A 26,530-nucleotide genomic window follows, 5' to 3' on the forward strand; every position below is an offset into this window, starting at 1 on the left:
CAGAAATGGAGAATGAATTCTGTGGGCTCATAAGTGGACTGCACAAAGCCTAAGAATCCATGAGCTCAAAGATATGTCAACAGAAACCTCCTAACTGAAAAGGAGGGGGGGAAAGGAAGATAATATCCGAAAACTATGGGACAATTTTAAAAGATGCAACATACGCACAATGGTTATACCAGGAGAAGAAGAGAGAAACGAACTGAAGAAATATTTGAAAAAATAATGGCTGAGAACGTTCCAAAATTTATGAGACACTAGAACACAGATCAAGGAAGCTCAGAGAATATAAAACAGGATAAATCCCAAAATATCTACACTTAGGCATATCACAAACTGTAGAAAATCAAAGACAAAGGAAAAATCTTGAAAGAAGCCAGAGGTAGGAGTAGGAGAGAAGAAATCTTACCTACAGAGGAATAAATCATACAAACAAGAAGAGGAAGTAAAGCAGAACATTTAAAGTGTTGAAAGGGGAAAAAAAACCCTACCAATCTAGAATTCTGAATACAGCAAAACTATTCTTCAAAATTAAAGAAGAAAAAGCAACTTTTGTCACCAGTGGACCAGCCTTGAAAGAAATGCTAAAATAAGTTCTCCAGAGAAAAGAAAGATTATATAGGTCATGGGTCTACACAATTTTATTGTGGAAGAGCACCAGAGAAGTGATTATAAAAGGCAAAACAAAACCTTTTATTTTTAAAATTCTAAATTGATGTTAACACTGTTTGTTCAAGATGACAGCAACAATATTTTGGTTGATTATAGCTTATGGAAAAGTGAAACAAAGAACAGCAATGTTATAAGGGATAGGAGAGAAAAAGCAGGAATACTCTATTATATGATATCTGCACTACCCATGAGGTGGTTATGTATTAGTTGAAGGTAGATGAGTTGTAAATGTATACTGCAAACTCTGAGGCAACAACTAAAAAAAGTTTTAGAAGTATGCTAAGATGAGAGAAAATGGAATTAGTACTCAAGATCAGAAAAAATTAAAAAGGGGGGAAACGCAAAATAAATTTTAAAAGAACAAAGGCAATGAAAAGTTACAAACACATTAATCCAACTATATCAATAATTGCTTTACATGTAAGTGGCTGAAATATATCAGTTAAAAGACAGAGACTATCAAGTGGATAATAAAAAGAAGACCCAACTACATGTTGTCTATAAGAAATTCACTTTAAATATAAAGATACATGTAGATTAAAAGTAAAAGGATGAAGAAATTATACCATGACAACACTTGAAGCTACACTAGCTTCATTAATTTTAGAAAATGTAGACTTCAGAACAAGAAAAAGATCTCAGGGATAAAGTGGGTCATTACTTAATGAAAGGGTTAATTCTCCACGAGGACATAACAAGCCTTACTACACACTTGCCTAACAATAGAGCATCAAAAATATATGAGACAAAAACTGACAGAACTGAAATGAGAAAATGATTAATCAATCCACTATTATACTTAAAGACTTCAACACTGCTCTATCAGTAATTGACAGATCCAGCAGATAGAAAATTTGTAAGGGCACAGTTGAACTGAACAACACCAATCAACTGTATCTAAGTGATACCTAAAGAATACTTCATCCAACAACAAAATATGCCTCAAGCTCACGTGGAATTTTCACCATGATTAAGGGCCATAAAACACATCATACAAAATTTAAAAGAGTAGAAATCACACTAAGTATGATCTCAAACCACAGTGGAATTAAACTAAAAGTCAGTAACAAATATTTACAGGTAGATAGAAATCCCCAAATACTTGGGAGATTAAACAACACACTTCTAAAAAACACAGTGGTGTAAAAAAGATTTCAAGAAGAATTTTTAAATATTTCAAACTACAAGAATATAACTTATCAAAACAGTGGGATAGCACAAAACAGTGCTTAGAAAGAAGAGCAATATAAACCTAAGGCAAGCAGAATACAAATTAGAGAAGAAATCAGTGAAACTGAAAATTAAAAGAGAAAACACAAAACCAAAATCTGGCTATTTTACCAATAAAATTGGTAAATCTCTGGCCAGGCTAACAAATAAAAGGAGCCACAACTAATGTTACAAATGAAAGAGGGGCCATTACTGCCAGTCTCTTGGACATTAAAAAGATAATAAGGAATATTATGAATAGTTCTATCACCACAAATTTGAAAACTTAAATGAAATGGACCAATTCCTTAAAAGACACATCTACTGAAACTTACATAGGAAGAAATAAACTGAATAGGTTATCTGTATTTTAAAAAACTAAGTAATTAATAACCTTCACAAACAGAAAGCACCAAGCCAATGGCTTCATTGGTGAATTCTACCAAATATTTAATGAAATGATACCAACTCTCTGCAATCTCTTTCAGAAAGTAGAAAGAGAAGGAACAATTCCTCATTCTATGAGGCAAATCTAGTATCGAAATCAGACAAAGGCATTACAAGAAAGGAAAATTACAGATCAACAGTTCTCATTAACATTGATACAAAAGTATTTAGCAAAACCCAAAGACGTGTATGACACAAAAGTAAATCCTAACGATGTATCAGTATCAGTTCATTAATTGCAACAAATGTGCCACACAAAAGTAAGGGGTTAATACGAAGGTAAACTATGGGAGGAAAAACAGGGTATATGGTTGGAGGTGGGGTTCTCTACTTTCTGGTCAACTGCTCTGTAAAACCAAAACTACTCTTTAAATACAATTTGAAAATGCATACTAAGTAAAAATATCCCTTTTATCTACTTTAAACACTGAGCTTCTATAAGAAAAATGTTCCTGGGAATATGCCTTCATTTTGGCAAAGACATTTGGTAATCAATGGTGCAGAATTCTTTATATTTTGATAGATCTTTCAAATGCCATCTTTGTTGCTTACTGAGTATATGCCCTTGGGCAAGTTTTGAAACCTCTGGTATTATTTTTGTGTGTAAAATGAAAAACATTCCCTTTCTCACAGGTCACAGGTCAGCTGGATTAAATTAGGTAAATATACATAAAGCAGCTGGCCAAAGCTGCACACAGGAGGCGTGGGTTTGTTCTTTTCTTTCTCCCTTGCCCTAAAATTCTAATTTACGTAGGGTAATATACCCTATTTCAAACCAGTGTTTCTCAAACAAACCTTTGTTTCAGAAACACGCAACCCTTAAACATTCTATGTCTTCCAGGAGCTCAATTTTAAAATTGGGGGGTAAAAGGCTAAATATTTCATTGGTAACTTAAAATGCTGTTACGCTACAATAACACTGCTGTAGTAGAGTATTCGCTCTATATTTCAAGGGGCAACATAAGACTATGCCCTCATTAGAATTTAGGCCACATTCTCAGATTTCCAAGACTGCTACTTCACCATCTTCTCTGCTATTTGGGATCTATCCCTAACCTTTCCACTGAAGAACTGCTTTTTGTTTCTAATTTTAATGATGTTACTAAACACCAGTTGATTTTCTTCTCATGGTCAGTCATGTGTGAACAGTTTAGTTCAAACAGGCCTGGTTACCCTTAAATTATCAAGAACCACCTGAAAAGTAACATTTCACATTATACAAGTCATTTAAAATGGTCATTCTCGTTCATCTGAGTCAGAACTAAGCAAGCAAATACAAAATGGAAGACTGTACTTTTTAAACTATGATTTCTTAAAGTTTTAGCCATTACGATAATATTTTTTCTTTCCCGCTGAACTGCACACATTTGCCTGTACCTAAAGACTACTAGCCTAATTTTTAGACACCAAGTATTCTGCATATCACTATAGAATGTTTTTGTGCAAGAGAACCTCAACATGCATAAAATTAAGCACCTTACTGGAGAGATATAGAAGGATAAACAAAGTGGCCATGAGTATTCTACAGCCAGTCTGAGCACATCTGTACTGTGTTGGCTCAATGTCACACATTAAGAAAAACAATGATAAACTGAAGCATGTTCATGGAAGATCTACAAAACCTTCAAGGATTTCACAACTATGTTACATGAATAAGAACAAGAAAATGGAGGTGCTTAAATCTATTTACAAACAAAAACAAGCAAAAAAAAAATGGGCTTGAAATTAATGGGGATGTAACAGCCATCTTAAAATACCTGAAGGCTGTCACGTTTGAAGGAAATCAGACTTGCACTATGTTGTCCAGAACTAGGATCAACATGAGAAGGCGGCAGAATACAGATCTCGGAGCTTGCAGTCAAGAGATAGGAGTCTTACAATTGTTTATCAATTGTGTGATGTTAGAAATATAGGAGATATTCCTGGGTATACGCTACTTTGTATGTAAAATGAGGGTGCTAAAATAGATTACCATCTATGGTAATTTTCAAACAAAATATGCCAAGGAAGCAAATCTTGGATCCACTTCTTACCATTAAAGCATCCTGAATAGGAAATCAGCTACCTCATGAAGTAGTGAGTTCTATCACTAGTTCATATCAACATTATCATTTGCTCTACATATAAAGGTGAAAGTGGAACAGACAGCAAACTATTGTCCACAAACTAGTGTTCTTATAATAAGAATTAAAGGATAGGGTGAAAGATTATTGTGGTTTCTATGTTACCATCTATTGAATAAATTATACTATTATTTCTAGGGAAGAACACCTAAATCATTTTTTCAGGTCATTTGTATTGAATATTTCATTTTCCTTTGATTCTAGATACACTAAATACTATATGCTAACACTTTACTCTGAACCTACTTATTATTCCTCAGAGAATAATAGCATAACTTTCTTCTCTAAATGATTTTATATACTAGCCCTTCAATATTATTTTTTAATCCTTATAGAACAAATTCCCCTAAGTTACAGTATAAATGAATGTTTTTAAGACTCAAATTAATTTCTCAAACCAAGTAAAAATTATTCAGTACAACAGTTTTCTAAGTTCTAGATATCATTTAATAAAAATGGGCAAAATGAAGCCAGGCAACAATCTCATGGAATATGTACTCAACTTTCCATACAAAGTATATTTTAATAGCACTCAAAGCTTAAGAAATAGTAAATCAAAACTGGATGATAAACACTAAGAGACCACAAGTAAAAGATAGCTTAAAATATAGGAGGCTAAGTACACCAAAGGTACAATGTCTATAGATGTATCTAAACGCACTCCAAAGTCATATAAAAACAATCTGTGGCTTATCCTTTTTTTTCTGGGAGAGGTTTATTTAAAAAATTATTTTCCTAATTCTACACCTGTCTGAAAATCCAAGGATATCTGTTGTAGTTTACTTCCCCATCAGACATCACATTGAACACAGTCTTTGAACATTTTTCTACCTATGCCATACCTTACCTCTTGAGTAGAGATCCCTTTGATCATAATTCCTGAAAACTCCGATGTATACTTTGAAGTTCCCTAACATTTTTACTGCAGTAATCTAATTACCTTAGATGATATTTAGTGTTAAAAAATTTTAGAGCATCTTTGTGCTTATTTTTGAAAACAAAAATCTTTCACATTTTAGGACTAAATTAATATGTAATCTTTTTAATGGGAAATAAAAATACCTGAATAAAAAGAAAACAAGAAATTACATGGTACATCTAACCAATGGACATTTTGCTCAATTGTTTCAATATAGCAAAATAAGATCTGAGCTTGTATTTACAATAAACTGCAAGGTCAGTACTTTGCCAGTCACACTGCTTATGTGACGTTTACTTTTTTTAAACAAAAGCTATTTTTTAAAAAGTCTCCTCACTAATGAACATCAAAATTTTACACTACAGTTAATCCAATCAATGATGGTGAAACAAGCCTATGCTCTCAACCTTGAAGATACAAAGATAATCCATGTTTAACATTCTGTAATATTTTTTTTTGAAGACCGTGTAGGGAAGCATCCATGTAGTAAGAATTTAAAGTATTTAAAACTCCCATTTCACCATTACTTTTATAGTATGTTTGAAGTTTCTGGTACAGGCTTTTGATTTAAAACTCCACAACCCACTCTTTATACACGTATAGTTATGGCTGATAATTTTTTTGTATTCAAGTAAAAAATATAGCCTTCCATTGAAATATGTCTGTAAATCTTTTAATGGCTTTAATTCTAAAAACAAAATTTTATCCACAGAATCTTAACTCTTTTCACTCCCTTTTCCAAACTTACCAGACTAATAAAGCCAAGAATTTTTAGTTTCCTCCTACCCCACAAACACAGTAACTATTCTAAATCATAATTTCCTTTTTCTTTATTTTTTCAGAGTATAATTTCTTTGGGGAGCCAAACTGTTTCATTTTAATCCACAAGTTGTCATTAATTCAACTTTTATTTCTTGCCTAGGACACCATCACAATGTTCATTTTTAATTTTTAGAGTCCACTTCTTATGTAAGTTTTCTTCAAATCAAAAGGGAAAACCCTCTTGCTTCTAGCAGACTCTGCATAGAAAAGGTAAATTGTTCCAGTGGCTTCAAATAAGTTTATGTAAGCTATAAAGAATCCCAAAAACCAAGCTTTACCCTTTTCCATGTTGTCTTGATAAGGTTAAAAGCAAGAGACTCTTAAATAAGGCTTTTCCTTCTACAATTATTTGTTCAAACAGAACATTAAAACATTTTTCTTTCTCCTGTTAACAGCTCTTGTGAATTGGATAGTTCTCCAATCAGCCATTATTTCCAAATGTTCCTTTCCTGGGTTGAGAATTTGTCTTTTATATGCTATTTTGTAAGGGATTATATTTTTGATCAATCTCACTTCAAAAAACTTGACCATATTATTCCTGATATTTACAATATTTACTCGAGTTTTAATGGTTCGTAAAATGGACACACAAAAACGGTATCTTAAAAAAAAAAAATACAATTCTGAAAACAAAGATGAAGCTTATCAGGAAAATGAGAAAAAAGACTAAATAGATCACCTATTTCATACATTTGGGACTGGATGACCCAATGAAGAATCATTTTAATTTAATAGTTTTTAAAAAATTTTGTTTCCAAAAAGGTTAACATACACAAGAAGAGGATATATATTCAGAAATACTTAGAGGAAGACACATAAAATTAAAATACACTTAAAAATACTGTTGTAGTTTTCATTTTCTACTCCTGAAATAAAAATAAGCCATTTATCAGTAAGTGCATTTTTTTCATGGAGAAAATATTTATTAGTTTTCAAATGATCACATAGTACAAATATTACACAATTAGTCATTCTAGGAAAAAAAATTAGCTTATACTAATAATCATAAAATAAACACTGAAAAATATAGGATTGCATAGTGACACGAAATATTGAAAAATCTGAAAGGAAAATGTATCAAAATAAAAGTTTAAATAAACAAATCAGTTCACATTAATATACAAAAAGTTTCACTTTTAAATAGCTTTTAGTGGCATGAGGTGAATTAAATGCACTTACATTTCTTTTGCACACTTTAAGGAACAGAGCTAAAATTTAATCAAAGCATGAGGTTAAGAGATTAAATCACTTTTCATCTTTAAAACTGAAACAAAAGGCTAATCGCACAGGCCATAAACTGGTTGGTACTGTGGTTCCAAGAGTTCAACTAACTTAATTTCCAAGCAAATTTCACTTTCAGTTCCCCTCAGTTCTTTCTAAAATGTTGGGTAGTCATTTTTTAATTTATAGGTGTCTGTGAAGACTCTTATCCAAATTTAACAAAAACAAATCAAGCATACAAAGCTATAATCGTTTATGGGAATTCAGAGCTCCCTACGGAAATTTTAGTTCAAACTGATCTTTTAAACCTTTAAGTACTATACAAAAATTCATAACTAATGGGGGGAAAAAAAGGTCTCATAGAAAGAGAGGCGACACGCCAGGTATAACTTAGCAAATGCGGCTCCTAAGACCTTCAAGATCATTTTAGATGCTTCCATATTAATAACTCTAGGATTCTTATTCCTCAACTTTATACCAAATAAAACAAACTGGCAGCATCAGGTAGCTTTTAAAAACTTCTTTAATAGCTTTTGACTGATCAGTTAATAGATGCCAAAGAGAAAAAAAGAAACATTTTGATAACTACTTCCGTTTGGATTAAATGTTTTGCAACACTTATTCACATGTGGAGACTTATGCCCATACTACTAACTGCCTGTGCTCTCTACATGCGTCTTTGTTTCAGTATCATTCAAACTTTAGAATGCCTTCCATGCAGAACAATACCTCAAATTTAACAGGTATTTACTACTTTAGAAGACCGAACAAGCTACTTTGATCTCAAGATGTCTCCTCTACTTCTATACTGGAATCTTTGTTGACTTGACAAATAAGAAGGCTCAAGAGCAGAAAAAGATAAGCTAAAAGAGTGTATCCTAATAATAAAAGCAATTTGGAAATAGTTAAGAAGTTCACCTTTTTATTTACTAGTTCCTTTCAGTGTCAGGCAACAAAAAATAATTTTGTTAAGTTTTCTGGATCTCCTATACTACTAAAAAAAAAAAAATTTGCCTGCTTCATTAAGGTGATTTTCAATCCCACAAATCTTTTAAGTGAAACAGAGAGCTGCTTTTAAAAGAAAGGAGTCTCTCATACTTTCTCTATTTCAGTCTTCTGAATAGAAAGGAATATTTGCATGGCCATGTAAAACTCCAATCTGGAAAAATTATTTCATTATTTGAGCCTTTCCGTTCCAGACCAAGAGTACACGAGAGTAAATCTTAAAGTTTATAAATGACAAGATCAGGTGGCTCTCTCATCCTTGTGTCTTCTAGATATATTGCGTGGCTCCGTTCACCACTGCCTTCCAAACTGCAGGTGCTGCATGTGTGACAGATATCATCCATGAAGGCTCTGCTAGAAGAGTTCCTTTTGCTGAAGAAGTATGATGTTTACCAGTTGAAAGAAATCTGGGCAATTAGAGAACAAATAAACCGGTCTCCCATTATCAAGATACCTGGAGTCACAGAAGGAATCCACCAAGGAAAAATGAAAACTTGCCAAAGACACCAAAGTCATGTTCTACCCATTGTAGATGATAAGAACTTCCTGGAATCAAATCCTACCCTTGGCATCAAAGAAACTAAGAGAAAACCATCTTAATGCCATGGGAAACATCTAGGACAAGGCTCTTTTGCCACAAATAACATTATTCCTCGGGACTGGAAAACTACTTATGAGTATATATTTAACATAGCTTTCAGGGATAATATATCCTGAAACTTATATTCGTTCACATTTATCTCATTAAAGAATGAAGCCTCAATTTGACAGTAAAACCATAATGGTACTATCATTGTATCTTCTAAAAGATCTAATTAATATGAAGTCCTAAAGTTTGAGGTAGGAAAAAGACCAAAAAGTTCTCTCTAACAGGGTAGGATAACACCTGGACATCAGACTTGTGCAAATTAGGAGAGCTCAGATGTCCAGCTTGCCCAAAGATGAAATACAAAAACTTCTTTTTTACCTTCCGGTAATAAAAGAGCACTTAGAAGTCCACTAATACCATTAAACATTAAAATGGGCAAATATTCCTTTTAAAAATTCCTGTGGACTTACACAGGCAGTCACCAAATCTAGTGCCCCAAATCATCCACTGCTTTAATTATCTGGAGAGAAAATTAAATAAATTTTAGGCCTCTTTTCTGAATGGGCACTAGTTAGCATTCTCAAGAAAAAACAAACAGATTGCAGCCCCACTTGGTTCTTATATGAACCCAAGGAGTACACCAATAGAATTAAATGGGCAATGGACGGACACTCCAATCTATAAATAAACCCAAGTAAATAATGGAAAGCACCCACTTGTTTATTATCCTTTCCCACTCTCTCCAGAAGCTGGATATTCTGCCTCCAAGGGTTCAGTGGAGAAAGTGGACCCCTGACGTCAAAAGCTCTCCGTGGTCTTGGCTGTATCTGTGGTTCTAGGATCACTCCTTGCACCTCTGGTAGGAGAGAAGCACTGAAATAGAGAGCTGAATATAGATTTAAGAAAAAATTCTTATTAAGAAATTACATTCTCTGGTCATTTGAGTTTGCAATGACTTATCCTCAGGATAAAAAGGAGCTACCTTTGGGCACACTTTCTTTAGTGCCTTCTTAATTTGAATCTTTGAAATCTGTCACCACAAATGATTAATTCTTCAGTAACCTATTAAGAAGGGACCTATCTTGGTGTAAGCCATCACACACTCCGTGACAAACCACCCAACTTCAAGTGCAAGACCGAATCAAAAAATGATAAATTATGACTAGAACAAGAGCACAGCAGCACAGTTGTCTTAAAGGGACAGGGAAAGGAACTCGACCTCAGCTCTATCAAAGGAGGAGTCCCAGTTAATTCTTCTGTCAAAGAGAAGAAGATGGATTGAAAAGGAGAAACAGAATAATCAAGCATATTAACAGGAACACTACTAAACTTTGGGAATTGTCTAAGAAGCTGAATTTGTTCTTGTTTTTAAGTCTTCAGTAATTTAAAGACTTAAACTACAGTCCCACATTATAGCAATACAAAGCTAAACCTAAATTTTATCAAGCTAGGACCACCATCACTGAAAAAGAGTTTTTCTTCAAGCACTCATATTTAAAAGTGGGAGGGCAGAATACTGTACATAGGTAATACAATCTAAAAATCTTTTTTAAATGTATGATCATTTGGTTTTGGGTCAAGAAGGACCAGGAAATAAATCATTAATGGCTACAATGCAGAAATTAAAGCAGTAAGATATACTCAAATAATAGATGATGACAAAGATACTGGAAAATAGTTTGCTTTATTATAGGAATAAGGTAAATAAGAGAAGGAAGTTCAAAGCACATAGCATCTGATCAAGGAAAAGCTGAAAGGAGAATAAGATAGGCAGATATGTATTTAAAGTTATAGGGACTGCAGGATACATTTTAACAGTGGAAAACAGATCAATTATACTTTGTGGTACAGAGTGATATATCCCTATTAAATTTCAGATCTTCTTCTAACTAGAAAGGTGCTGCACATTCCTGTTGTATTGAACATAATCACACTATCCTATTTCATGGACATGTTATATTTGGGGATAAATTAAGAAAAAAACTGCTAATCAAGTAATTTTCTTTCTCACGCCAACTGGTTATCACAAGGGTTCCTTACCTGTTAGTGGAACGAGGACTGTGCTCTCTTGTTCTCTATCAATCAACCAACAAAGGTTATAGTCTCAGCACTAAGAAGGTAGCAACCAACCAAAGTTAGTGTTTTAATGCCTTCACTTCCTCCTGGCTCTGCCAGCCAGTTTGGAAATATACCAACACAGCTGAAAAGGAATCGTTATTCCATTACCTAACAACATTTAGACTCAATTTTTTTTAAAAGCCTGAAGAAGAAAGAACAAGCTAACCCTTCTGCTTTAGGAATATATTCAATTCTGTACAAGTGAGAAATGAAAACAGTTTGGACTAAGAAAAGAAAATGTATGATTTAACCATCAAATCTGTGATTTCCAAAATGTAAAGAAGTGAAAAAAGAAATCAAAAAGAAGTCAACGGGGTGAAACTTCCATCTAGCAAGAGGTAGCAAATAAACAAGTACGAAAGTACTTTACAAGCCTATGTGGCAACTATTTTCTTATTTTAAGTTTCCAATAGATTTTAAATCCTCAGGTCTTTTAGTTTTAAAGACTATACTTTGTGACCAGTAGCTTACAACAGTATTTTACAGTATAATCACATTGAGGAGGTATATGAGGGACGATGACAGGAAGGAAGTACAAATTAGAAAAAGATCTGAATACTAAATATCTCAAGAATGGCACTCTAGGTATTTTCAGGAGTCCAAAAAAACCAAAAAAACAAAAACAAACAAAAAAAAAAACCCCACTATAATCCCAAAAAGATTAACAAGGTATTCCACAGTTGGAGTTCTTAAGGTATGACTTTTTAACAGATGAGAAAGGTTTAGAATTAATACATCAGAGCCATCTCATTTATGTATTCATTGTACCTACTGTAGTCCCTCTGAGACAGACAGAGACAGACAGACAGACACACACACACACACACACACACACACACACACACACACACACACTAGCAGTACCTACAAAACCCCAAGGTTTTGCTTTCCAAGTTTCCATTTACCCTGTTCAACCATGATCCAGAAGTAGATTATCCTCTTTCTGACACGTCGTCAGGAGGTCAACAGCAGCCTAATGCTATGTCACAAGGCATACGTCAATCACTTCACTTCATCTCATCTCTAAGCATTTTATCATCTCACATCATCACAAGAGAAAGAAGGGTGAATACAGTAAAATAAGATCTTTTGAAAGTGAGACAGACCACATTCACATAATTTTTATTAGGGTACACTGTTATAATTATCCTAGTTCATTATTAGGTTATTGTTGTTAATCTCTTGCTGTGTCTAATTTACAAATTAAACTTTATCATAGGTATGTTATGGTACAGGAAAAAACACAGTATATACAGAGTTTGGTACTATATGTGTTTTCAGATATCCACTGGGAGTCTTAGCACATAACCCATATAGGTAAGGAGAGACTACTGTATACTGTGCAATCAGGTGCTACAAAAGTCTTTTTTACATTATGAAAAAAATCACCCTCTAGTCTTTTCCAGTCAATTTCCTTAACAAATCATTCTTTTTCATGTCTAATATTTCAATACAAACTAATAAGATTAAAGATTTCCAAATTAATGAGATCTAAGTAAACCTTAACTATTTCATGATACAGTTTAAAAAAATAAATTCAGAAACTATAAAAAAATATGATTTCCCAAATTTTCCAGTTTTCCTTTATTTCTTGAATACTAATCAATAGTAACAATACTTCTGATTGAAAATACAGGTTAAAAGGGAGCATTCCATTTTGGAACAAAAGATATTAACTGCTAAATTTTTTTTTAAGTTACAGGCTCACTTAACTTTGAAAATGAAAAACAACTCCCAGGAAATCATATCTTGCTCAGATTAACAGTGGGCTAAGTTTACAATTTCCCCTTCAATAGGAGCTCTAAACCACTGATTTACTTACCACACCCCCACAGAATTTATAAATTAAAAATACAAACATATTTAAAAAGCCAAATGCCCTTAGGATAGGTTATAGGGCTGGAGAAGTAGATACACTCATAAAAACTTCTCCCAAGTGAGATTATTTTCAAGATACAACTTCTTGATTTTGCTTAAAGTAACAAAACTTACAGATTCAACATACTCATACTCAACATACTCATACTCTGAATAAACAGATTTCCCTAAATAGAAATTATTTGAATCCTTGAGGAGAGCTGATATCTCTCTTGCTTCAGGAGTTAATTATTTATGATGATTGTGGATTTGATCATGTATCATTTATAAAGAAAAATGTAAAGGCACTTACAAAATGAGATCGTTATTCAAACAAGAAAGAACAACCTTTGAGAGACTACCATTGATAAAGGCTCTTAAGAATGACACAGTAGGACCTTACCTAATTCTATTTTAATAAACAGCATTCTTCTATGTAATGTTTAAAGAGATGAAAACAATAAGCACTCCACTGGAGAACCTGTATTTCAACCACTAGAGAATAAATTCTAAAACAAAGCTAACAAAATCATCTGTGCTAAAATGTCACAAAGGAACTCAAATGGATGTTAGGAGGTCTATCAATCCACTAGTACTTCAATAAAATCATTTTAACATTATCCCTAAGTATTTAAATTTTTAAGGATTCTTACTGAAAATCCAGGTATATTCAAATCAGAAACAAAAAACCTAAGTATTTCGTATATAAACACCACTGAGAAATTCTCCCAAAATATGCAAACTAGACTATTTGCAATACTTGTTCTCAATACTAAATTATTAAATGAGCATATGTTGCTTATTAGTTTTAAGCATTTCTAATACCGAAGAAAGAGAAAAGGCTAAGCCTAATCATTTTTAAGCAGTGAAATGCAAGGTAATGTGTTTCTACAAAGACTATTTCTATTCCTTTGTATTACAAGTGACTGAAATTGAACTTGCTAATTTACAGATTTATAGATTATTTATAAAACAAAACATTCTACACTAAACTGGAAGCATGATGTAACATATTCTTATTTTTTTAATCACTAATCATTCTTACTGGTCCTAAGGCACGTCTATTAAAAAAATAATAATAATAATCTCACAAACCCCTTCAAGTGCCCAGAACAGTCCTAGCTGGCATTAAGAAAATAAAAGAACATCCTTAACAGAAACCATGAGAGTCTATCTCCAGACCCTAGAAGAGTGCTTGGCACAATTAATTCAGTAAATATTATACAAATGAAGTCTACTGATCAAGAAACAAACAAACAAAAAAATTTTGTCAAGTGGCTGATGTCTAAAGTAGACACTAAAAAGTTCAACTTTCTAATCCTAAGGAAAATAAAATCAAAAGTATTACTTTCATGTACCTCTTTGGGGGTCATCAGCTTCTAGGATTAATTTTTCAATATGGTCAGCAGGAAACAAACGTATCCTAGGATGATACAAATTTTAGCTAACCTTTAACACCCGTTATAGATTTTCTAATCTTCTTTTCCAGATTTAAAATCAGTAAGAAAAGAAACCAGATATTGCCAGAACATCCAATTTAAAAATTTCAGTTTGAGAAAGTGAAATCTTGCCAAAAAGCAAGCAAACAAACAAAACCAGCTACCTTAGAATTAGTCACAGTATTGTAATAACTCTGGAAGGAAAGATTACTTCTAAGCTACAATCTTATATTTATTGTCAAGTAGGTCACACCTCAAAAACGCCAAACTAAGGAAGAAAGCCTGAAACTTTAAGGAATGCATACCAATATGAGGATATACACTTATCATGGAAGGCAATTTCCTAAAAGAAAGTTGTAATGAGAATGATGAACCCTAACTACTAGAATGTTTCAAGAACTACCAAATTCCAAGATTTACCACTATATTTTCTCTTCGTCCTTTTGGAAAAGATGCTATCCAAAAATGTTATTGGGATTCAAGTTACTCCACTAGGTTTAAACATCAAGTATTTGTCAAAAGATAAACAAGAAAGAGACAAGCAATGGGTCTTCACGTTCCACTGATTAAGGTAGAAGATGAAATAAAACAGATAAAGAAACAACGCACAATACATTTTTTAAAGTAGTTAATCCACTATAGAATAAAAGATAAAACACAATCATAAAAAATATATATCGACTATAAAAAAGGCAACTTCAGGATCAAGAAGACCAAACATTTACATTTGCTACTGCCTCTTTTGAATGAAAAAAGGCTTCCAGATTTGACAAAAAAAAAAGAAAGTCAATTTTAAGAAAAAGCTCTAAATTACTCTTGCAAATTCTTTTCATAATTAATGCAGCCCATTACTTTTACCTCTTTTTCACCTGTTTATTTTGCTATATGAAATATTTGGCTTTGTTCTTACAACGGCCAGCATATCCTGAAGTACATGTAAGATACTGGGAGGAAAAAAAAAAAAAAAAAGGATCGTCTTTTGATCACATTTTTTTATTCCAAGATCTTGTGTTGTGCTACTTCCCTAAAGACTGCATTCAGACATAGATGAATATAAAAGACTACAGAAAGAAAAAGTTATGTTTTATGAATTATGCTGCCGTTACGTTAATTCTTTTGTCACACTTATCCACCTATGACAAGAAATATATTATCAACAAAAAAAAGATATTAAAGAATTAAATTCAATAGGTTCTGACCAAGTAAGATTCATTAATGGATGCTAAAACTAATGGGTGAATATATGATGAGAAACAAGGCATTTACAGTGTCTCAAAATATCTCCCCACAAAAAACCTTGCTATTTACAAAGGGGAAAAAGAGTAATTTTTAAAAGTATAGAAACTTGGCAGACACCTCCTTAACCAAATGATCAAGATAACGTCACCAGTAAGGGAACAAATCAATATCACATTTCTCCTGATACAATGCACTGATAAGGACATACTATCATTTCTGTGGTATTCTTGCCAAAAATGCATTATCCCAATCTGATCACAAGAAAACATCAGACACACAAATTGAGGGACATTCTAACTAGCTACTCTTAAAAAGTGTCAAAGTCAAGAAAGGCAAAAAGACAGAATGAAGAAGCATCTCAGATTGAAGGAGACTGAGACATGACAATTAAGTACAATAGTATGAGATCCTAGATTAGATGCTGGACCAGAAAAAGGTCATTTAGTGAGTGGACAATGGTCAAAATTCAAATAAAGTTTACAGACTGGTTAGTATTAATATTAATTTCTGATTTGTTCTATGGTTATATAAAATATGACCATTAGGGAAAAGTGGGTGAAATATATGAGAACTCTATGAAGTAATTTACAACGTTTCAGTAAGTCTAAAGTGTGCACGGCCTGATGCAGGGCTCAAACTCACGAAATGCGAGATCATGACCTAAGCTGAAATCAAGTCGGAAGTTTAACCAAGTGAGCCACCCAGGAGCCCCTAAAGCTATTTTAAAATAAAGTTAAAAATAAAAAATGAGATAGTCTGGAGGTACCTGGGTGGCTCAGTCAGTTAAGTGTCTGACTTCAGCTCAGGTCATGATCTCGTGGTTCACGAGTTCAAGCCCCGCACAGGGCTGGGTGCTGACAGCTCACAGCCTGGAGCCTTCTTCGGATTCTGTGTCTCCCTCTCTCTCTGCCCTCCCCTGCTCGTGCTCGCTCTCTCTCTCTCTCTCACAAAATAAACACTAAAAAAATGAGAAAGTCTGAATAAGGTACCATATTTGACACACCTATGAAATGTCCACTAAGAAATATAAGTCTACATTTTTTAATTTGAAAAGCTTACACTAATCTTTATTTAAAAGTTATCCTCATGGAAATAACAGCATTGTCATATTCTATACTAGTACCAGAAAATTAATCACATGTTGATAGTCTTAAGTTTTTTAATATCTTTGGTAAATAGTTCTCTATACAGAGAACTGATTCAGAAGAAAGTATATAAGAGATCAAAAGACAAAATATTCCCACCTACAAACAGAAAAACTAAATTATGTTTATGTCAAGCAACTAGCGTAGAAATTAACTTTAGACTACAGCAAACATACGATAGAAAAGATGGATAAAAAAACAAAAGCACTTCCAATTTAAATTATTATATATGAACTTACACTGCTGCATTATAAAAATAGAAGGAATAAAAAATTCTCATTTTTTTCTTTAAAAATGTCCATAGGAAACAAAGCTTAGTGTCATAAGTGTCCCTCTTGCATTTTTTTTTTACTTAAAAATAATGACACTCCCAAATAATTTTTTTTTTTTAATTAAAATCACTTAAGTAATCTCTATACCCAAGGTAGGGCTCAAACACACAACCCAAGATCAAGAGTTACATCCTCTTCCACCTGAGCCAGCCAGGAGCCCCCCAAATAATTTACTCTACTTTCAATTATAAAATCAGTTACAAATATTCATGATCATCTGGTACCTAGGTAGCTCAGTCAGTTAAACTTCAACTCTTGATTTTGGCTCAGGTTCCTGAGTCCAGAACCCCACTGGATTGTGCTCTCTGCCCCTCCCCCTTGCTCACATGCGTGTGTGTGCTCGCTCTCTCACTCTCCCTTTCAAAAATAAACTCAAAATTTTTATTTTATTTTTTAACATTTATTGAGCCTCATATATAGCAAGTAATATATTATGCATTATATCTATACTGCCTTATTCAATCCTCTAATTCTGACATATACAATATTAAAATAATCACAATTTTATTGATAAGAAAAACTAAGGCACAAATTAGTGAAGTAACTCACCTAAGATCACACACCTAGTAAGCAATAGAGAAATTCAAAACCACTTTGTCTCCAGGATCCTGAGTTTTAACTAATTTTATACTTTTCCAAGTCATGTTATTTTCATTAACATAAGTATTTTCTTTATAAATACTTAGTATATGACCAACAGCTAAAATAAACATTCTGGGGGCACCTGGGTGGCTCAGTCTTGATTTTCACTCAGGTCATGATGGCAAGCGTTTGTGAGTTCAAGCCCCAATTTGGGTTCCACGCTGCCAGTGCGGAGCCTGCTTGGGATTCTCTCTCTGCCCTCCAACCTCCTCCCCCTTCTCAAAACAAATAAATAAATAAACTTAACAAAACCCCTCCAAAGGCTTTCCATTGTCCTCAGAATAAAATATTCATATGTTAAATAAATATACATACATTCTGTTTTAAGTAGAATTCTGAAATTCTTTCCTTCAATTTCATTTAAACATAGATCAGTTGATAGTTATTTGCTTCGTCATTTCTATCAACCTATGAAAGTTTGACAAGGCAATAAAACTTAGAAAGTGTAGCAAAACTCACTATCTGCAAAATAATCTAGAAACATGTTTCTATTGAGCTTGAAATACCTAAATCTAAAAGCATATTGGAATGGTAATCAGAAATCTCTCTTACCTTTTAAGTGTCTACAAAGAAGCAAAAAGCCAGAAGTTTTTTTTATTTGAATTTCTAGTTTGCACATCTATTGACTTGCCTAACAAACAATATATGCAATACTCTTAAATGCATAAGAATTTCATGAAGAGTTTAATGAGTTCAATTATCTTAATGTAATTTAAACATATCTACAACTTAAGTCATCATTTCTATCATGAGCAGGATTAAAATAATAATCTGGCAAAAAAATTAGACTTTATTCTCTGACAGCTCAATTCTACTACCCAGAGAACAATCTTTGGTTTATTACAGAGTAAACAATACTCTGAATGGATGTTATAGTTGTCCTAAATTGCAACATTTTTAAAAAATTATTTGCAGAGAGCTTGCAATGTACCTACTGAAATTCTTCTATATTTAAGACGGGATCAAATGTCACCTGCCTCCTCCATCTCAATTGAAGTCTAATAAAAATCAATATAATATAATCATATAAATGTAAACATATTAGAAGCAATATAACTTTATATAATAAGAACAGGGTGCTTTCCAATTCTTTAAGTTTTTTAAAAGACAAAACAGATATCTAATTACAAATAATGCCTTCAATCTACTCTATTCTATTATATATAATTGATGCAGCCTCAATTATATATATATATATATATACAAATTATATACCAGTGACAAAAAAAGTCATAATATCAATAATCATTCATGAGTTTTAGAGACAGGGTATCTGTTCCACTGGAAATTAAGAACGCATGTATTGATCAACTAATCAGGTAGTTCATTTCCTAACAGTAATGAGAATATACACCAGTAAAATGAGAAATGCCCGACCTGATATGCCATTCTCTATTTAAGTACTGGAAAAATACTTTAATCCTGGTATTTTACTGACCATTCAACACTTTCATATCTGATTCCACTTTCCAAACACTTGGGGTATAAGATTTTATTGTCACAATCTATGTCTTGAAAGGGAAAATATTTCCAAAAATAGTAAAAAAGCACAAAGGGAAAAGAATTATCACCACCATCAAGTTAATAACTTAAGAATATGATTTGATATAATTTAAGAAATACAATTTGATATAAGGCATACAGGAAGTTTAGTTAGCATTATATGGGCTATCAATAAAATTTTGTAAAAGCCACAACAGATCTTGGATTAAGCCCTTGAAAGTGCCAATGCTACTCAAGTTCTCAATACAGCATGTGAGACAACTTCACTTATGGATGTACCTTCATTAAGAAATGAAATTCATGGGGGTTCCTGGGTGGCTCAGTCAGTTAAGTCTCCAACTCTTGGTCTTAGCTCAGATCATGATCTCAAGGTTCCTGAGTTCAAATTCTGCACTGGGTCCTGTGCTAACAGCAGGGAGCCTGCTTGAGATTCCCTCTCTCTCCCTTTCTCTACCCCTTCCCCAGTCATGCGCTCTCTCTCAAAAATAAATAAACTTTAAAAAAAAAAAAAAAAGAAATGAAATTCATCTATATTCTTTCACATATTTTAACAAGTCACTCTTCAAATTTTATTGAGTATAGTACTTTAAAGTAGAAAAAAATCTCTTTACAGTCCTCCTTCAGATCTTCTGAAACTGTCAAATGCAGCTAGTAGTTTTAAAAATTCTTTCTGCAGTTTTACAGTGGTCTACTTTCAAAGACATTCCCAAAAGAACCAAAAATTCCTTCCTTAATCAACCAATGTATCTTCAGAAACATCTCCAATAATCATTCTTTTCACCCATTTAATAAATCTTTTAGTCCCCAAAAGACTTCAATTTTTCTCCTCAGAATGGGACATCCCTTTTGATACTCTTAATCCATTTCTCAAATAGGTGCAACATAGGAAATGGATGAATGAGAGATAACATTTAGTTGGCTCCTACACTTTGTTAGCAACATCAAGCTTAACTCTAAAACAGAAGACACCCAATGTTAGTAAAATGTTCTACATTAATGGTAATCAAAGCATAGAACAAACTGATCAGCCTCCCTATCTCTGAATGTTTACAGAGTTAACATGGTAATACTTTCTATCCTATTTACAGATTTCCCCCAAGAATATACTAACTCATGTGAAATCTATTCCTAAGGTCTGCAAACCATTTATAATGATGGGGCCAATTAAATGAGGCTGCAAATATGTCAGTGCTGTAGTTCTCAAAATATGTTCTGAAACTTCTGCCAGATGGTTCACTTGGTATATATACTCACATGACAACAATTTTACTTTTATTTCTAATATAAATCAAATACTTATGAAAAATAGGGTGATATAGCAGAAAAGGAACTGTTAGGGGTAGTTGTAGAGATGGGATCCAGTTGGAGTCTGCCACCATTACTTAACTATATGACACAGAACATTTTTTTGTATATAAATTGAAGGGGATTAACATTTCCCAAAGTATGTTACAAGGATCACAAGTTCTACAGGACATTAATAAATGTCAGATGATCAAAAAGGTTGCTAAGGTTGGTAGTCAATAAACAAAATTGTCTCTCTTCTGTAGAATTTCTTGGTCTTTAATACATTAAAACGCAATGTCAACCTCCAAGATATATATAACAAAAAGCATTCCCCAAAATTCCTGGGTTCTAAGAATTGTGTTTTTGTTTTGGGGGGGGGGGGGTTTGGCTTAAAGAACTGGTATTCCAAAAACACTAGTTTTGAAACTTTTATACTAGATTTAAAAATCCAGTTCAATGAATCTTTGAAACCTAAAAACCAGGTACTGAACTCAATATCTTATTAAAAGCAAACAATTCCATTCATTCTAAGGAGACAGTCTTCAGTCCCATATGGGATTGAGTAGGGAATGGATGGTATTCAAGGCACTATGCCCATCTAAAATAATCTTTACAATGAAAAAGTTTAAGAATCACTTGATTAGGGTAATAGTTCTAGTTTGGAAATATTAACAAACTGCTACAAGACACTATAGTCCTTGCAAGTAACCCCCACCCCCATAAAGAAAGGAAGATGTGCTTTGAAACAACTTTGTTTCTGTAAATTCAAGAATTTCAAAGCACTTCTCAAATAGTTAGATATGATATAGTCCCAGCAGTCTAGGATTCAGAAGACTTAATCCCTGGTGCCTCTATTATAAGTAATAAATTCCCTTTTCTCATATGCATCTAGAATGCTAATACCAGATATATACCATTCTAAGGAGGATTGAGAGTAGTCACTGTTTTCCTATAGGAATTATTTCTCTTACAGAGACCTAGGGGAGAAAGGCTATACCAAAAACGTCACAAAGGTGCAGAATCACTGGTTGAGAAGGCTGTGGTATGTAGAAAGACTGAATATGTAAGCAAGCTTTTAATTTTAATTTACAGTGCTTATGAAAGGAATCATTCTTATTTGCACAGTAATAAAAGCAGCTACCATTTACAAAAACTACTAAGAACTGAGCTAGGTATGCATTACAGCCTTTATCTCCTTTAATCCTCCCAACAACAGTTCAAGGGTAGCTATTACCCCCACTTCACAGGTAAGAAACTTGGGGCTTACATTTATATTTACAAAGGCCATACAATGAAGAGGTAGCATAAACAAGATTAGACATCAGATCTGATGCCAAAGCTAATGCTCATTAACTCTACCTCATTGTGCTCTGTGCTCTTTGTTAATCCATAGCCTAAATTAATCAATTTATTTGAATTAAAAAGCTGTCATGCACACCATATACAGAAACTAAGCATATATAACTCAATTTGAATAATTCAGAAGATATACCAAGATCTTATGATGCTTTTTCAGAGTACTAGACAAAACTCTTGAAGACCAAAACCATGATTTTTCTTTTTATCCTTAGTACTTTTGTTCTGTGCTAGCATACATAACAAGCATTCAAATATTTCTTAAGTAAATAAATCATCACAATACCAGGAAAGATTAGTACTATAAAAAGCCTCACAGGCTAACAGACAACTGCTTAAACTAGCTTGGGTGTTTTTCTAAAATATTTTATATAGCTACATTTACAGATGTAGGCAACAAAATTCTCTATTAAATTATCAATTATCACCAGATCCTCCTCTTTCCCTTCCATCCTTTTTAAAGATCTTCTATACCTTTCTATTTCTGTTTCTTCTCCCCTATTCACATGTTGAGTCTCTAACTCAGACCACTAAATGGCATTTACAGCATTCAGGTCACATATTTACAACCTCAAATACAGCACAATTTGGGTTTTGTTAGGCCAACGTGTCTACTTGTTAAAAGCTTTTATTTTTGCATATTGGACTCATTTCTTAATAAGCAAATTTAATAAGCTACTGGTAGATCCTCATGAGCTAATAAAAATGTGAGTACAGCTAGAAAAGAACTAAATCTTTAAATACAAGAAAAAACCCAAAGTGGGTTTCCACTTCATAAAAGGCAATCCCACTTTTAAAACATTCTCCCTTCAAGGTGATTGCCTACATGGATTGGGGAGAATGGCAAATTTAGGCTTTCAAAGTATATCAATAAATAAAATGCCTAGAAATGCAATCAACTTGTACATGATGTGAAAGTCATAGTAGTGGGAAGTGAAATTATGGAAAAAATGAATAAGATTTATATTACTATTAAATAAATTATTATATCCTTTAAGATCTTTACCGTTAACTGTAATTTTTAAAAAATTCCAACTGCTTCTTTCTATAGTTCCAACGTTTACAAATCAGGAAAAATATGATGAAAATGAAGGAAAGCAGTTCTACGGTAAAAACTTTAAAAAATTTTTTTAACGTTTATTTCTGAGAGAGAGGCAGACAAAGCGTGAGCAGGGGAGGGGCAGCGAGAGAGGGAGACAGAATTCAAAGTGTACTCCAGGCTCTGTGCTATCAGCAGAGCCTGACACAGGGCTTGAACTCACAAACCGTGAGATCATGACCGGAGCCGAAGTTGGACGCTTAACTGACCGAGCCACGCAGGCACCCCTCTATTGTAAAAGCTTTAAATTAAAAACTTTAAATTAAAAGAACACCTAATGCAGTTATCTCATAAAAAAAATAAGCTCTTCTAAGATAATAAGCAAAAAGCCAAAGTAAATCCTGTTTTTCAACTTAATATAAAAGCATTCACATATTTCAAAACATTTTCTTGTTCCAATAAAAAGCACAAGATGTGAATATAAGCTATCACCATTCAAAATTAAAGATCTGAGTCATAAAATGTACCATTATAATTCAACTAATTAAAGTGAGTTTTATACTTTAAAAATTATCTTAATGTAATTGGATCATGTTAAGCATTAAAAATATATATCCTAAGTATCAACAGCTTATAGTAAAAGCTCACTAAATGAGACCAATGCAAGGCTACTAATCTACTTACTGAAAGGTTCATGTCATAAAACTATCTGTATACTCACTTAGTCTTAAAAATTGGATTCCAATTAAACTAATTTTCCAAATTTAAAGTTTATTCTTCAGCAAAATTTTGGAAAATTTAATCATTTGGATTAGAAAATGTTTTCAAAATTAAGAGAGTTAATTAGGAGAAAATAAGATTAAAAGAAAGCAATAACTAAATTAAGATTGAAAGGATCATCATTAGGAACATCAGTCACTGTACAACTCTATAATGAAGTCTATGGGGCCAAAAGTCTCCATCCTCATAGGCTAAGGACCACTTTTTATGGTTGTCAGCTATCACCTCTTGCTGCATATCAGTGGGCCAGGGCAATCTCCAGAATGGTTAAGAGTACAAGCTTTGGAATCAAATCACCTAATGGAATACTTGCTCCATCATTTAGTAGTTATGCGACCAAGTTACTTAACTTGATAATATTTTACTTAAATAATACATCAGCCAATAATACAGTAAAAGAAAAAGAAATTTTAGAATCATCTGTCATACAATCCTTAAGACCCCTGCAAATTTACCATCAATCTTATACAAATTTACCAAAAAAAAGAGCTAAAGAGGCTGCCAATTCAATTATTATGTTCCTTCAGTAAGCATTAAACATACTTGTTCCTAAAAGGATTGGGGTTCAGTATCATGGTTAATTATCATGGGATTCAAGAATGAAGACAGGAAACATTAAGCTATCTAACTTGCACTTATCTCCTCATTCTGGGTCCACCCTTCCTTCCTAGGAAAACAGGTAAAGCTAATAATAAAATACAACCAGTTGTACAAACTTACAAATTCTGCTGTCATTTCAGAGAATAACTAGTAAATAATGTTTGGTAGATCCCAAATTTAGCCGAAGAACAGTTTAGGAGTCAGATCCTTTATTCCAAGATTCTACAACAACATGGAGGAGCATCAACGAACAGAAGACATGGCTCCAAGCTGAACTCTGAAAGGGAAGTTAAGACAAACTACAGTGATAAAGTCTAAAAAGAGGAAGAAAAGGAAAAACTCAGACATTTGAAGGCTTATCAGCACCTGAACAGTGGACAGCACTGCCAAAACCAGTATTTTCTCAATTCACCTCACCACCTTGCACCCAAAGCAGTACACCTGGACAAAATCCAGCAAAAAAGGTAACTTATAAAGCAGGATTTTTTCTAAAATAAATTTGCTAATAATATCACTTTCATTGCCTATCACCTTTAAGAAGTAATTTTTAAAGCATGAGTATTTCCTGAACAGAAAGAGAATCCTTGTCATTGCTGAAAATACCACAACACTGCCTAAAAAACACAACCAAGAAAATAAAATTAATTTCATATTAAGCATAAACAAAAACTTCCTTACGATGTAAGTGGGTTGTTACCTAATTCATAATCCTACTTTCAACTGGTGAACATTCAATACTATATGTTTCTTTGGGGTATTCTTAAATTTCTAACTCCTACTTTCCTATCAGGCTATAAGCTGCTACTTTCCCAATGTCACCTTACCTGCCTTAGAATCCCATTTCTTTTCTTTCCCCTTCCTCCCTCATCCGCTTTAAGATGATAAAGCCAGCAAACAGTAAGACTTTAATAAAAAAATAGTAAAAAAAAGGACCAAATCTGCTATGCAAAAATAGCCCACCCCTCCTGGGAGATGGGGCACCTACATTGCTTTATTTTTTGACAGCAATTTCAACCAATTTGGAAGTCTTTAGTCCAAAGGATTAAGTTACCAGTGTTCAACCTCTGGATTAGTGAGTGGACTGTTACCATGTGTGGACTGGGTCCTTACCTCCTTAGCGCTTCTAATGAGGCCAAGGTCACTGATTCAAACCATTATCTCAGATTGCAACTACAAAGACAATATACCTCGGTTTCCACCAGTGACAGAAAAAGGAATTACTGAGCTCCTGATATCCCATTAGGGAAGGAAACAACTAGACATCCCGAGTAAAGTCAGCAATTCCCTAAAACCCATCACTGGGACTAGGCCACTACATAGCACAAAAACTAAAAGGGGCCCTCCACTCCATGACCAATTAAATACAGACTTCTCAATTCTGCCTTTAAGGCTTTTCAAAGGTAGCTTTATTTTCTATATTCTTGTATACAGACACCATTGCCTACCAACTTAGGCAATTTCCTATGCTCTTTTCCATAAATATTCCCTATAATTTGAGCCTTTTTGGTGTAGTTTTCTCTACTAAAATAACCTACTAATCCTCGTAGCTATCAAACTTGTCTCAAATGTCACCTCTTAAAAGGCATGTGATTTTTACTTTGATTCCCAATACTGTTTTATTCATATCTCTCATAACACATATCCTACCCTTGCCATACTTTTCCCATTTATTGAACTTCTATCCCAAGTCATTCCCTAAAATGCTTCAAGCAACCTACAAAGGTAGATATAAATACTACAAAATAAAATACATTATAAATTGGTGAAAAAACTGAAGCAAAGGACCAAAATTAGTAGGAGACTAATATATGGAGCCTGTTACCTATTATCTTTTTCTTTCATGTACATGTGTGTGTGTACACATATATGTATGTATAAACATATACTTATTCTTGAATGAGTATGCTCTCCTTAAGGATAGAAACAGTGCTGTGTAAACACTTATTAAATTATATCCTTTCAAATACATAGGATATTTTGTAATCTAAGAATTTCAAAATGTCCTTTTAAAATTATATTCCTTTATACGTATATTCACACATATATGAACATAGTCTCAAAATTTAAAAAGGCAAGTGAAGTGAAAAAAGGTACCAACATATAAAGGAATAAGTTAGTTTGATGGCACTTTAAATGTCAGTAAAATAATCAAATTACTCACATTTAGTGTCAATGACAGCACTAAG

General features: G+C 33.2%; 1 protein-coding gene across 8 annotated transcripts in view; it reads right to left on the reverse strand.

The window, feature by feature from the left end:
- Positions 1 to 26,530, reverse strand: part of TSC22D1 (TSC22 domain family member 1) — a 132,483-nt gene that overhangs the window by 89,810 nt on the left and 16,143 nt on the right. The window contains exons 2-3 of one of the 8 annotated variants that reach the window (XR_009611438.3): positions 9,724 to 9,893; positions 7,087 to 8,872 (exon numbers count right to left, since the gene is read on the reverse strand). The exons of 1 other annotated variant lie outside the window; for it this stretch is intronic. Coding sequence is in view for 3 of the 7 variants with exons in the window: in XM_060637140.3 (XP_060493123.3) it covers positions 8,808 to 8,825; positions 9,724 to 9,880 (175 nt within the window). In the remaining 4 variants the exon portion in view is untranslated. Of the gene's footprint in view, positions 1 to 7,086; positions 8,873 to 9,723; positions 9,894 to 26,530 lie in introns of those variants that run through there. 6 more of the 8 variants (XM_060637141.3, XR_009611437.3, XM_060637140.3 and 3 more) reach the window with 6 other exon arrangements.

This window comes from Panthera onca, chromosome A1, assembly GCF_046562875.1.
Source record: "Panthera onca isolate mPanOnc1 chromosome A1, mPanOnc1 haplotype 2, whole genome shotgun sequence".
Lineage (NCBI taxonomy): Eukaryota > Metazoa > Chordata > Mammalia > Carnivora > Felidae > Panthera > Panthera onca.